The sequence below is a fragment of the Thermobia domestica genome, chromosome 5 (assembly GCF_964235325.1).
Source record: "Thermobia domestica chromosome 5, izTheDome1.hap1.1, whole genome shotgun sequence".
NCBI lineage: Eukaryota > Metazoa > Arthropoda > Insecta > Zygentoma > Lepismatidae > Thermobia > Thermobia domestica.
In genome coordinates this window covers 250,719,212-250,732,165 of record NC_137458.1, presented here as the reverse complement: position 1 = coordinate 250,732,165, position 12,954 = coordinate 250,719,212, and the positions used below count along the sequence as shown (strand labels likewise).

General features: G+C 34.8%; 1 protein-coding gene across 1 annotated transcript; it reads right to left on the bottom strand.

The window, feature by feature from the left end:
* Nucleotides 1–2,025: 2,025 nt before the first annotated feature.
* Nucleotides 2,026–9,532, bottom strand: LOC145686539 (uncharacterized). Its single transcript, XM_081759975.1, has 2 exons — nt 9,376–9,532; nt 2,026–3,240 (listed from the first exon to the last, which is right to left on the bottom strand). Exons 1-2 carry the CDS (start codon nt 9,382–9,384, stop codon nt 2,254–2,256), a joined length of 996 nt encoding a protein of 331 aa, XP_081616101.1. The 5' UTR covers nt 9,385–9,532; the 3' UTR covers nt 2,026–2,253.
* Nucleotides 9,533–12,954: the final 3,422 nt, after the last annotated feature.

Below are 12,954 nucleotides of genomic sequence, written 5' to 3'. Positions count from 1 at the left end.
TTGACTAGAACCATGTGTACTATTTACAACACATCAAGCTTGCAAAATTGTTTCATAATTGAAGGTCTGTTTTGTTCAAATTTAATAAATTCCATATATTGGGATAAATAAATGTATTATGTTCTGCAGGTCTTTGGAACAATTGGAGGCTTACAGAAATTTGAAACGGCGAAAGCAATTTGGATGGATGCTACCTTCAAAACCGCTCCTCATATATTTCAGCAGCTTTACACTTTTACATGGGACATACTTGGGGCTGACCCTACCGTTTGTATTTTGTTTACTACCTAGCAAGAAAAGAGGAGAACTATTGTAGGATGCTGCTTCTGATCACAGAGACGGCTACTTCAAAATGGTTTCAACTTTAATCCTATTACAGTACCTGTCAACATCGAAAGAGTAGCTTAGCTATCAAATCCGTTGTTAAGATTTTACCCGATGCAGTCGTTTGTAGATATTTATTTCACTATACACAATGTTTGTGGAGAAAAGTTCAATAGCTGGGATTGTCTACTTTTATTATTAGGAAGATAAAGAGGTCAGGAAGTGAATACGATAATCTGCTGCACTACCGCTTCTGTCAATAGAGCAAGTGAGTGATATGTTCTTGTAACTTCAAGAAAATGCCCCAGAAGTACCAAACACAGAAAAGTTTAATTGCTACTTAGTGAAAACATTCCTTAACAATGCAGACGCCAACCTCACAAAGTAAGTACAATATAGTAATTATCTTATTTTCTACACTAATTTTACTATTTTTTTTTAATTTGACTTTCGGTTTTGCCAAATACAGTATAATGAGATTTTCAATTTAGGGTGCGAAATCTTCGTGCTTTTCAGAATCTGTTAAATAGAATTACTAAACAGCATACTACAGCCATTAAAAGATACGGGTGCAGATCTGCACAGAAAACACGCTAGGAAATTTGCAGTTCGGAACTGTATCTCTCTATCTCTCTTTAAAAAATCCCACCTTGCATAAAATTCCCTGTCTTGAAAGATTAGCAGAACAGGGATTTCCGTGGTGCCTATAGATAAGATCCTTGAAAATATTGTCTACATAGCAAAAACACAATTTACACAATTAAAATGTTACCGTACCAATTACGGAAATGTTAACGTAGTGTTACAATTCAACATGTACCGGTATTGCATAGTTTTCAACTGGAATGTGTGTCAGTAATATTCCATCACCTTTCGATCTAAACATACCGAATTTTTGTGTTTTGAATTATTATTATTATTCTCATAAGTCTAATTGAAGGGTTGGATGCAAGAACCAGGCAGGTCCATTTTTTAGCGTATTTGAGATTTTTCACATGTTCCAGTTGGAAAAGAACACTCTACATTGTGTGCAAGAATCACATGGATCCGATGATAATATTCAGTGTTATAATGTAAAAACAGGTACTGTACCTACATACAGTGTTCATCGTAAAGTTAGAGCAAGAAACAGTCAGCTCCAGAAAAAAAAAATCTAAACGTGGACTTACCTGGTTCTTGCATCCAACCCTTCAATTCTTAAACTAGATTTGTAAATGAAGATATCCAAATTCAATATTGTTATTACGGAAGAAAGTCGCACCATACAAACAAAAGCACCAAATGAAATCCGGCAATCATGTTCATCTGTATTATTAACTTCAGGTAGCACTGAAGCTGACAAAGTTGTCTGTAATCCTCAAAAAGAGGACATATCACCATTTTCCGAAGAATCCGCCTGGACTAATTTTAAGGCTCAAAAAAGAGAACATGGCCGAGTTAAAGAAGTTATTTAGTAACTCTAGTCATTTGAGATTGTTTTAAATGTCACTTCCATTAAATAAAATACATTGTTAATGTGACCTTTCGATATGAAATTTGATTCATATTCATAAAATAACATCACTGGAGTTTAAAATATGTCTGTCTGAGTATATCTTGTTTCCTTAATTTCTTCTATTGATATTCGTCTTAAAGTTATATGAAAGGGTCGATTTAATGGGAAACAGGATTCTTTAGGAAGAAAATTTAATTACCCATTCATAGTATTTAATCATTCATTTATTCAGCAGATACAGCATGTTAGCTCTAAATTTAGTCATTCACATTTCCTTCCCGCAGGCAACTACTTATTTTATATTATCTCTTCATACCGAATTTTTTCAAGTATTGATTTTTGTAATAACAGTAAAATTACATAGGGCAAAGAGAATTAGCATTTTGGTTGCAGAACTGGAGTGACAAATTTAGGCGTAATTTTTCTGCATTCTTTCAATATATGATCACCTCATCAACCTCAGGATTGAGCACGTCAACTTGTTCTGTTGATAGTTCCACTTCAGTGTCTGTGGGCACTACCAATTCGGGCTGCGCTGGAACTACAATTTCGGTCTGTGGCTGTGAAACTACCATTTCATATTGTGCAATAGGTAGAATCAATCCGGGCTGTCCCATGGGCATCAATACTTGATACGGTTGCTGTACCATTATTGTCTGTAAATTAGGAAGATCTTGTTTCATTTTCCTTGCTGATGATAGTTCTACTTCACTGACCGGCGGCAGCACCAATTCGGGTTGTGCATTGGGAAGTACTACTTCGGTCTGAGGCTCGGGCACTACTATTTCAGATTGTGTCCCGGGCAAAATCAATTCGGGTTGTGTCATGGGGATCAATACTTGATATGGTTGCTGTACCATTATTGTCTCTAAATTAGGAAGATCTCGTTTCATTCTCCTTGCTGATAATAGTTCTACTTCACTGACCGGCGGCAGCACCAATTCGGGTTGTGCATTGGGAAGTACTACTTCGGTCTGAGGCTCGGGCACTACTACTTCAGATTGTGTCCCGGGCAGAATCAATTCGGGCTGTGCATTGGGAACCACTATTTCGGCCTGTGGCTCGGGGACTACTACTTCAGATTGTGTCCCGGGCCAAACCAATTCGGACGGTTGCTGTATAATCGTTGTCTCTAAACTAGGAAGATCTCGTTTCATATTCCTTGCTGATAATAGTTCTACTTCACTGAGTGGGGGCAGTACCAATTCGGGTTGTGCATTGGGAAGTACTATTTCGGTCTGAGGGTCGGTGACTACCACTTCAGGTTGTGCCGCAGGCAAAATCAATTCGGGTTGTGCCATGGACATCAATACATTATACGGTTGCTGTACAATAATTGTCTGTAAATCAGGTAGATCTCGTTTCAGATACCTTGCTGATGTTGTCCCTATGATGGCCAGCGCCATAAAGTATAAAGTTATCTGAAAGTAACAAAGAAATGTATTTAAGTATATAACTAATCTTCTTTTATCACATTGTGAGTTTAAATTGCTCTTAACAATTGATATTGCTGAACTATACGGTAAAAAAATATATATATATATATCCTTATATTTTATTACTTATTTACAAGTCCAAAAACAAAAAAACATAATAGAACGTCCATAAATCTATGGATACTATTATGGGGTATCTATTGAGAAATTGAGATGTGTTGAAATTCAAAAATAAAATAAAATAACAAGAAGTTAGAATATGGAAACAACCTGGGCATAAACATTTCAAAAAACAATTCGAGGTAGATGCCTTTTCGTATTTGTAATGTTTTACTTATTTAAAAGGCAAAGAAGGATTGAAAATAAATGCCTAAATTCATATGGTCATATGGAATTCTATTTAATATTTTAAAATTAGCTACGAGTATGTAAATATACATCGTTAGTCACTTAAGCTTCGTGAAGATCAATGTAAATTTTGCCGAGAGAAGTCAATGTGTTAATTACTGATAATTTTTCGAAGCCAAGTAATTCGAAGACAAAACGTACAGATCTCTCTTGTTACTCATCAGCGTTTTTTACACGTATTTATACACGAATTATTAAAATGATTTATCTGGAATGGCTGAACTGTTTAGGTGTTTTGCCACCATCTTCCTAATCCAAACAATAAGCAATCTTACTTTGTTTCTATAGTTGGTGTTCAATACACAGAGTCACAAGTGGTTTGTTACACTTTCTTACTCTGTTTTGGTGTAAAACTTCGCTTCCCAAACGATGACAATCAGCGCTTCAAAAACGATCTACTGAATCCACTAATGATTGTTGAATATTAGTGTAAAATGTAATATTGATGGTTCGGTACGTAAATGATAATGTAGGCTATATACCCTCATTTATTATGATTTAGGGATTTAGGATTTAGATTTCTGGGCTTTCGGCATCTAAGACCATTTAGAACGTCACGATTTGAGGGATGATGTCCCTCGGCGAGCACACAATCCGAGGAAAGGGAAGAAAGGAAGGATTGGGGAAGGAAGGAAGCGGCCTGGGACCTATAAGACAGGTACCACCACAGCATTTGCCTGGTGTGAATGAGGAAAACCCAGGAAAACCTCATTCAGGGTGGCTGCCCTGAAAAAGTGTTTTACAGTTCATATACATATATAATTCTTAATAAATGGGCTCAGGGTAAATACTTTCATCTAAATGTCCATATAAATTTTTGATTTTAATGTCCGACGATTATGCTTTTTGGGCTAAGGGAGAAAAATGATTAAGGCAAGTAAATGATGATGTTATTATCAGTGTAATGAGAATGTGGGAGAAAACGAGAGTACCACGATAAAGCCTAATTGCATGATTGAAAATACATTTCTAATTTCTAAAAATAACGATAAGAAAAAAGGAAATTACTGTAATCGTGAAAGGAAATGAAATTGGAGATTTCAACGGATTTTTATACGTGTTCATAACCTCAGCATTATATTGTTTTTCTTGTTTGTTTGTTTCCGTCCGTTCGTCCGTCTCGACTTATGTACACTCGCCGGAAGATCGTACAGTTATACAGTACGTATCCCAACTAAATTTTAAATTTAAGGTTTTATAAGATTCTTCAATTTTCGGACTTTCTTCATTCCTCTAATAACAAATGAGTAGTTTACTAAAGAGTCAAAATAAACCAGAACGAACTTTTTTTTTTTTTTAAAAAAAAGTATTTTCTTATTAATTTCTATTAGCTGTATACTAATTATTCTATGTATTTTATACTCCTTAAACAATTCTTGTAATATATCTATCAATTTATAATTTCATTGAGTACTCAATTTTATACACATGCTTTGTTTAAAGGTTCTGTTAACACGTTCTTCCATATGCTGTTTTATGAAGATACGTGCTCAAAGTGGAGGATTTAAAATTGAAAAATTTGTAAAATAACATCTCTCAATGACTACAGTTCCTAAGATATCACTCTTTAGATTTCCCGAAATTTGAATTTATTTGGCCAATATCTGGGGAATGGTGGCCAGTTGGCCAGTGACCATGGGTTACTATTTGGTAGCAAAATGTTCACCATCCTCTTAGGTATTGATCAATATGATCTCTGTATGTCTTACAGTTGCCAAGATATGACCCCTTAAAATTCCCGAAATTAGAACTTTCTCTGGCAATATTTTAGGAACGGTAAGAGTGACGCAAAAAATTTCATCTCTTCCTCAGATAGTGTTTAATGCTCTATCGAATGGAGGACTCATTCAGTGGCGGATCTTTCACGGTGCTGGGGTGGCCTAGGCCACCTCCCATATTTTTGAACGACAAAAATAACAACTTAAGCTATTATTTATATATTTTTGAAAGTTTATAGTAAACTCGTGATAAACCTATCATAATCTTGGGTCTGGCTGTCCCTTCTAGTTCTTACCTTATACTTCCGCCACTGAACTAGACAGACACACACACACACACATACATAAAGAATTCAGTAACGAACTTCTTAAGTTCGTTGAAAATGTAAAGTTATCAGAAACGATTTTGTTTATATTTGAAAAATCAATATTTTCTTTAAAAACTTACAATGTGCTGTAAGTCGTTTTCTTGGAAAATGACAAGAAAGGGCTAGCTTACACTGTAAAAAATCGTTGTGTTATTTCAACGGCATGTCTATGTGTTAACACAACTGTGTTAAAATATAACACAAACAGGTGGTTAGAACAACTCACTCTCCGTTTAGAGTTGTGTGTCAAATGTCGGTAGTTGAAATGACACAGAACCTGTGTGTAAATTAAGACAAGTGTAGAATTTTCGGTGTTGTTTTCTGCGTGATTGCTAAATATGTTGGTCATCTAATTATAAAGGCTTATGTACTGAAGCTAAAGACAAACACAATAGAAAAAAATACTTAAACAAATCCAGGTATTCGCAAAACTTCAATGTGCAAAGCGCGCGATGAGTTCTCAATTGTTTTTTACATAATGTTTCTGAAGAAATATGTCGACAGCGAGAAACAACGGCGTATTACTGTGTCACTTCTACAATGCCCTAAAGCCCACCAGTCAACACCGGGGACTATGTTTCAAAAATGAAGGAAAACAAGTAGAAACACGATTAAGAGACAAACATATTATAAGCATATAGGTAAGAGTTTTCTATCATTCTTTAACAAGATATTGGTGAAGGTTGTGTTTCGCACCAAGAAATACTTCACAATAAGTGTTGATCAGGACGAAAAAAAGTTTATGAAGATTTTCTAAGTAAAGTGTTCTGTAGTTTACTATTCTTATTTTAAAATTAGAATATTCGGTAATCGTAAGCATGCACACGCCACGAGATTTTCAAACACAGAAAAATGGTTACATCAATACCGCACATTGAGTTATTTCAACTCCGAAATAGGTGTCATAAAAACACAGAAGTGAAGTCTAACTAACACCGAAAACAGTGTTAATCTGGTAGTCTGACCTTGAATTTTAAAGCAGGGAGTGTTGAATTAACAGCAAAACGGTGTTACTTATGGCTTTGACCTTGAATTACAACAGATTGTGTGTTGAAATAAAAAGGAAATGATGTTGAAATAACACAGGGACTGTGCTATATCGATACTTGACATGGTGTAATATTAACACTAAATCATTAACACACTACACACTATGTTACTTTCTTCGTATTGGTGCAACACCACCACAAGCAACACTCAACAGTTTTCCCCACACTACCGACCCTGACATGGTGTCGAATCAACACCGAAAATACTAACACAGATCCGAATTTAACACCGCTCATCACCAGATATATGAAAAACGTAACACACACTGTCTTAAACGCCAACACCGCGGGTTCTGTTTTGAATTAACACTGCATAGTGATAGTTACGCTGGAACCACTGCCCTGTGTTAAATTTGAGTTGAATTAACACAGCCATTTTTACTGTGTACACCTACAGGTAAGTTCTTGGTTCAGAAAGGACTCGCGTAATTTGTTCATAATTGATACTGCGACAATAACTGCAAAGCGACATGAACAGGTTTCAGAAATGAAGGAAAGTAGTCCGTACTTTTTTCTGAAAAAAGTGATTTTAACGTAAGTTTCTAAGAACTTGAATGTTTGAGTTTAATTCCTTGTAAGATACATAAGTTTTACACTGAAAAAATTTCCTTAGTTTAAATTACCAAATATCGATATAAAATCATTTATCTTTCGTTTTGTAAGTTGATATACATTTCCTTAGATTAAAGTTCAAAATTTGCTGTTTTCTTTCTTTCTTTTTCTTTTTTCTTTTCTTTTTCTTTTTTTTTTTTTTACAAATTTACAGTAAATTTATAAGAAATATGATATTTTTATTGATAAAAACTTAATTTTACACCATTTCATATTAGTAATTTTACTTTATGGGTGTAAATTGATTTACTAAGAGATTTGGCAAACATATTGCCAACGATTTTTGTAAATTTACCTATTAAAGGTTTTACAGTGTAACTCAAAATGGTGACGCCTTCTTGCTTAAAAGTTATTGTACTTAAAAGGCAGTGTTACTGTATCTAAAAGGTAGTTAAGATATAATGGTGTTGAGAACTAATGTACTAATCAGACATTACTCAGTTAATATATCTATGTTGAGCAACTTTATCCCACTTTCAGATGAAAAACTAAGAGAGTATTTTCTAGAGTAGAGAGAGTTGTCTTTTATGTTTGAAAAAGGTTGTGTGGGACATTATAAGACAGTGCATGACTGGCAGTCGGGTCCGGGCAACGATAATTACCCAGTCACGCCAAGATTTACAGTAGACGAAAGAAAGCATGCCCATACATATATTTAGCATTGACACAATCAGTTGTCTCTCCGCACACCTACTTGTGTGGCCACAAGAAATTGTAACCCGTCCTTTTAAGATCAGTTCTATTATATCTGTGTAACTTGTTCAGAATGTTCAACAGGCGTCATGTTGGAGCTACTACAATCTAACATATCCTTTTCATTGCGTACCAATTTTGGCCAGATCCTATTAGGTGTTCTTAATTGAAGCCAAATGACGTTCCACGTTTACTCGTCATCGTCACTAGGCTAAAGAAGACGAGTGATCAATGAAACCAGTGGCACACCCACAGGGAAGGATTCTACCGGGCCTGAAACTATCCCCAAATATCGACAGATATTCCTAATAAAATATACTTGCTTTAAAAGAGAAATGATTGATATAGTGTAAAGATTTGATTTTATAATTTCATTTGTTTTCTTTCTTTTTTATGTAAAAAGTGTTCTATTATTTTTTCTAAGAACATAGGTGGCCACAGTTAAAAAATAATTATCGTTTATTCCGATGTAGAATAACAACCGTTCAATATTACATAGACGTAATAGTTTGTAGTATTGAATTCTTCGCAGTTTATCGGATCCTCCAAACAAAAATTTCTGTGTTCACTGCTAAAGTAAATGCTAATGAGGGAATTGTTAGGGAAAACATCCAAGGACACAATGTTGTTCATAGCAAACTCTAATGACTTGTGATCGAACCAGAGAGCCACCGTGCCTCTAGAATTAGGGATGCACACGAGACAAGATTTGTGGCTGTCTCGTCTGGAAAAAGTGCTGTAAAAGTGATGTCTCGACTCGAAAAGTGTATATTTTTATATTGGAAGAGTCGTGTCTCGACTCGAATTTTGTCAGGAAAACCTGTCTCGACTCGTCTCGTGCGCATCCCTACCTACAATCTTTTCTTCCTGTACATGTATGATACTTTCATATTATGATATATATATATGAAATTCCGGTTCAATTAATAATTGAAGCACTTAGAGAATAAATTTGCTATGTCACGTTTTTTGAAACCCTGCATTCTACCGGTTCATGCATGTGTTATATGTTAATCATGCTACGTAACACATTATTAGTAAGTACTCGTCTGAGTGCAGATATTTAGAAACGATGAAAGCGGTATGTTAACGGACAAAGGTGTGAAAGTAAATTTTCCTGTCATATTCATTTTTTTACATAACACCTTTATCCTCTAAGCGCTGCAATTAATGCTAAACATTCAGACTAGAAAGTACAAACATACTAGTACAAGAGTATATGTGAATAGACTAGACTTTATATTAGAAAATAATATTACTTCTGAACCTTACCTTAGTCATTGTGGAGACAGTATTTTCGTGACTCGTTGAGGTTCAACTTGTGACTGAAAGATCTTAACAAATGTCGACTTTATATACTAAAAAAAAGAGGCATAAAGTAAACAAATATCATCATACACCTAGCTCTAATCAATAATGTGTTTAGATATAATAACATATTAGTAATATCTAACATAAAGAAATTCGAAATACTTGTGTCTTGGCAAATTAGTAGACAATTATAAAGCAGTCTCTACAATACATTCTTATCATTCCAAGATGAAACTGGACCTTTTGAAGGATATATGATGCAATTTTCTGTTAGTGTTTCGCTATAGGATACACTGTAGTCTACTCATTAAAGAAGATATCTATTCCAGGATACATTCTTGTTATTAGACGCTCTTGTACTGTGCTTGAGGCTTCTGTTGATGTTTTTGAACTATTATCAATAATAGGTTTTAGAAAAGCTCTTAGTACTTAGTAAAACTAAGAATGTTCAAGTAACATTTATAGATAATATAACAATTAAATTGAGATTACCAGAAGGCTAGAAATGAAGTAATAGTTCCTATTCCGTAACATTATGTGTGGAACGGATAACTGCACCTTCGTTGCCTGGTTAAATTGAGTTTAGATTTCATTTCAATCAAGGCGAACTACAGTTTAAAGGCAATCCGAACCACCCTAATAGTTCAAATTGCAGGGCCGCTGAAGATCAGTGGCAGAGCGTTCACCTCTGGTGCGTAGGGTCCCTGGTTCGATCCCAGCTCGCACCAAGTGGATTTTGTGGTGGACAAACACCATGTACCTAGATTTTCTCTGGGTTCTTCCGTTTCCTCTCGCTCTCTTCTTTCATTTCATTCATTTCTCATCATCACCGTCTCCTTTAGCCCACACGGCATAAACGTGGGACGTAAAACTCAAATATTTCATGCTCATGTTTAAATTACAAGATTCTCTTACCAGAGTGTCTAACCAGGGACAACATATACAAAAGACGTGGGAGGTGATTACTAGACCATCAAAGAGGGCTAAATGCACTTTTCTTTCTATTTTTCCATAGCTTATGTCCCATGATTATGCACCATGACTAATATGTAACACTTCCCAAGTGTAACACTTCAATTTTGATAAAAAGTGACAGGTATATACTACATATAAAATAAACGTGTTTTTATATTTTCTGCGGAAAAACGGTTTTAGGGGGCAAAAGTCTCCACTCAAAATTTTGAAAGTTGACGCCCTTAAGGCAAGAACAAGTGGACCGAAGTGAATGAAATTTTGCACAGATAATTTAGACGTAAAATGAGGGAATACATGTTTCACCTTTACCTGAAAAAAAAACAGTTAGGTGGGGCACGGACCCCTCCAAACCTTTGATCAAAAAATATATTGATAGCTATAAAACACGTATTCGTTTATTTTTTGTGTATTGTCCCTACACAAGGTTTCGTTGCAGTGAGGTGTTTGCCCCACCGAACTATTATTTTCAAGAAAATACGAAACATACATTCCCTCATTTTACAACATTTATGTACAATTTCATTCACTTCGGACTACTACTTCTTGCCTTTCTTGCGTCAAATTTCAAAATTTTAGTTGGGGACTTTTGCCCCCTGAAACCGCTTTTCCGCAGAAAATAAAAAAACACGTATTCGTTTATTTTATGTGTAGTATCTACCTGTCAAATTTTATCAAAATCGGCGTGTTACCCTTGGGAAGTGTTACATGTAACCGAGACTGGCGATAAGGTGGATGATTACAGTGGAATAGCGAAAGTGGGAGAGAAAGGTGAATTCTGGATAAACCCACATACATGGGGTTTGTCCACCACACAAAGTTCACTTAGCGTGGGCTGGGACCCTAAACACCAGAAATTTGCATATGAGATATTACAAAACCTTTAAATACTTAAAATCTTCAGTCATTTTTGTGGAAAATCAACCGAAGGAAACACTGTGCTGGCAAAAATTTACTTTCCGTTATACAAATGAATTGTAAGGTTGTTAATGGCAAGTTGACATACATTTAAAACATCCAATGTCAATAGAACTTTTTTATATATAAAAAAAAATCATTCGTATAGCATTCAGCTCCTATATAAAATCTTTATTTCTGGATTTTTACAAGTCAAATGGATTTTATTTAAAACTTTGTAACGAAGCATTGAAAAATAAGTAAATCGATATTATATTTTATTATATAGTTTTATTATAATTTAAAATATCGGTTTATATTATTCGAGAAGAAGAATCAAGATGTCGAACAGCGCCTTAATCCTATGTCCTTTTTGAAATGTTTTCTTCTCGTTGTCTGCGTCCTTTACGCAACATGACTCCATATATAACGAAATAAGTTCCAGAAATTATTTTGTTATTTGTTCTAACAAAAAAAAAAAATTCTGTTTCATACGTTAGGTATCATATTATTTCCTACATTCGGAATGATTTTTCATTTTTTCTATTTTTTAAGGAAAGATTTTTGAGGACGTAAGCAACACCGAGTGAGAAAATGTGAAAAGTGCCATAAAAGTGAAAATTGGTATTGTATTTGTAAACTTTTGGACTGTGTGTTGATAAGTAATTTTTAACGAAAAAATTATAAATCTATACCTGACAATTGCCATTGACTTACAGATTAAGTTTAACATCGCTAGAGTTCGCCAGCTTTGTAGTTAAAATTTAATTTGCGTTATGAAAATATATAAATATATATAACTAGAACTAGGACGTTTAGTCGCAAGTTTTTTTTTTTTTTTTTTAAAAAAAAAAGAAAGATGCTCAAAATTCTGAAAGAAGGAAGCAAATTTCAAATTTAAGTGTTCATACAAACACTATCATAACTAATTACGTCATATACAGTAAAAAGTCTCAATTTACTGGCACATTAAAAAGTCTGTGTAAATGATCACAAGGACTCCCAATGTCCAGAACTAGAGACGGGTGCAGGGCTTTTTTCAAGGGAGAAGCTAAACACCAATTCGAAGGGAGGGAGCATATTTCGACAGGAACTTCATTAGAACTAAATCGTTTCTTGGATTCGGATTTTCAGTTTGAGACTCTCTGTACCCACGAAAATGAAGCGTTTGTTCTGTAAAGTAATAGAATCTGTGAATGCCAGCCTCTGTAAGAATCTTCGTGTTATTCAAGCTGTTCCAATACCTGTCCTGAATCATAACAAAATCTATCTGATATTTTTGGGCGTCTATTGAGGATTTCCATGTATATCTTCTCTTCCGCTGATTGAATCATATGTTTCCAATTACTAGTTCATTCTGTCTATAGAAATTGACCAGTCCCTTTCCCCTTTCAGTTCTTTCGCATAAAGCATATTTGCCTACGACATTACCTTCCTGTTTTCCTCCCACAACTACATTGAAATCTCTCATTACAATTGCACATGCACCCCCTCACCTTCCTGTTTATAATATCTTCTATTTCCTCATAATTTTGCTCTGTTTTTTCAGCTGTATGGGAAGTCGTCAGTGCGTATGTATGTATCATTATCGTAAATCCTTCTTTTTCTCTTTAAGTCTTAAAATCGTAACTCTTTCATCAACAAAGGGGGTACGGTGGCTCAGTTGTGGAG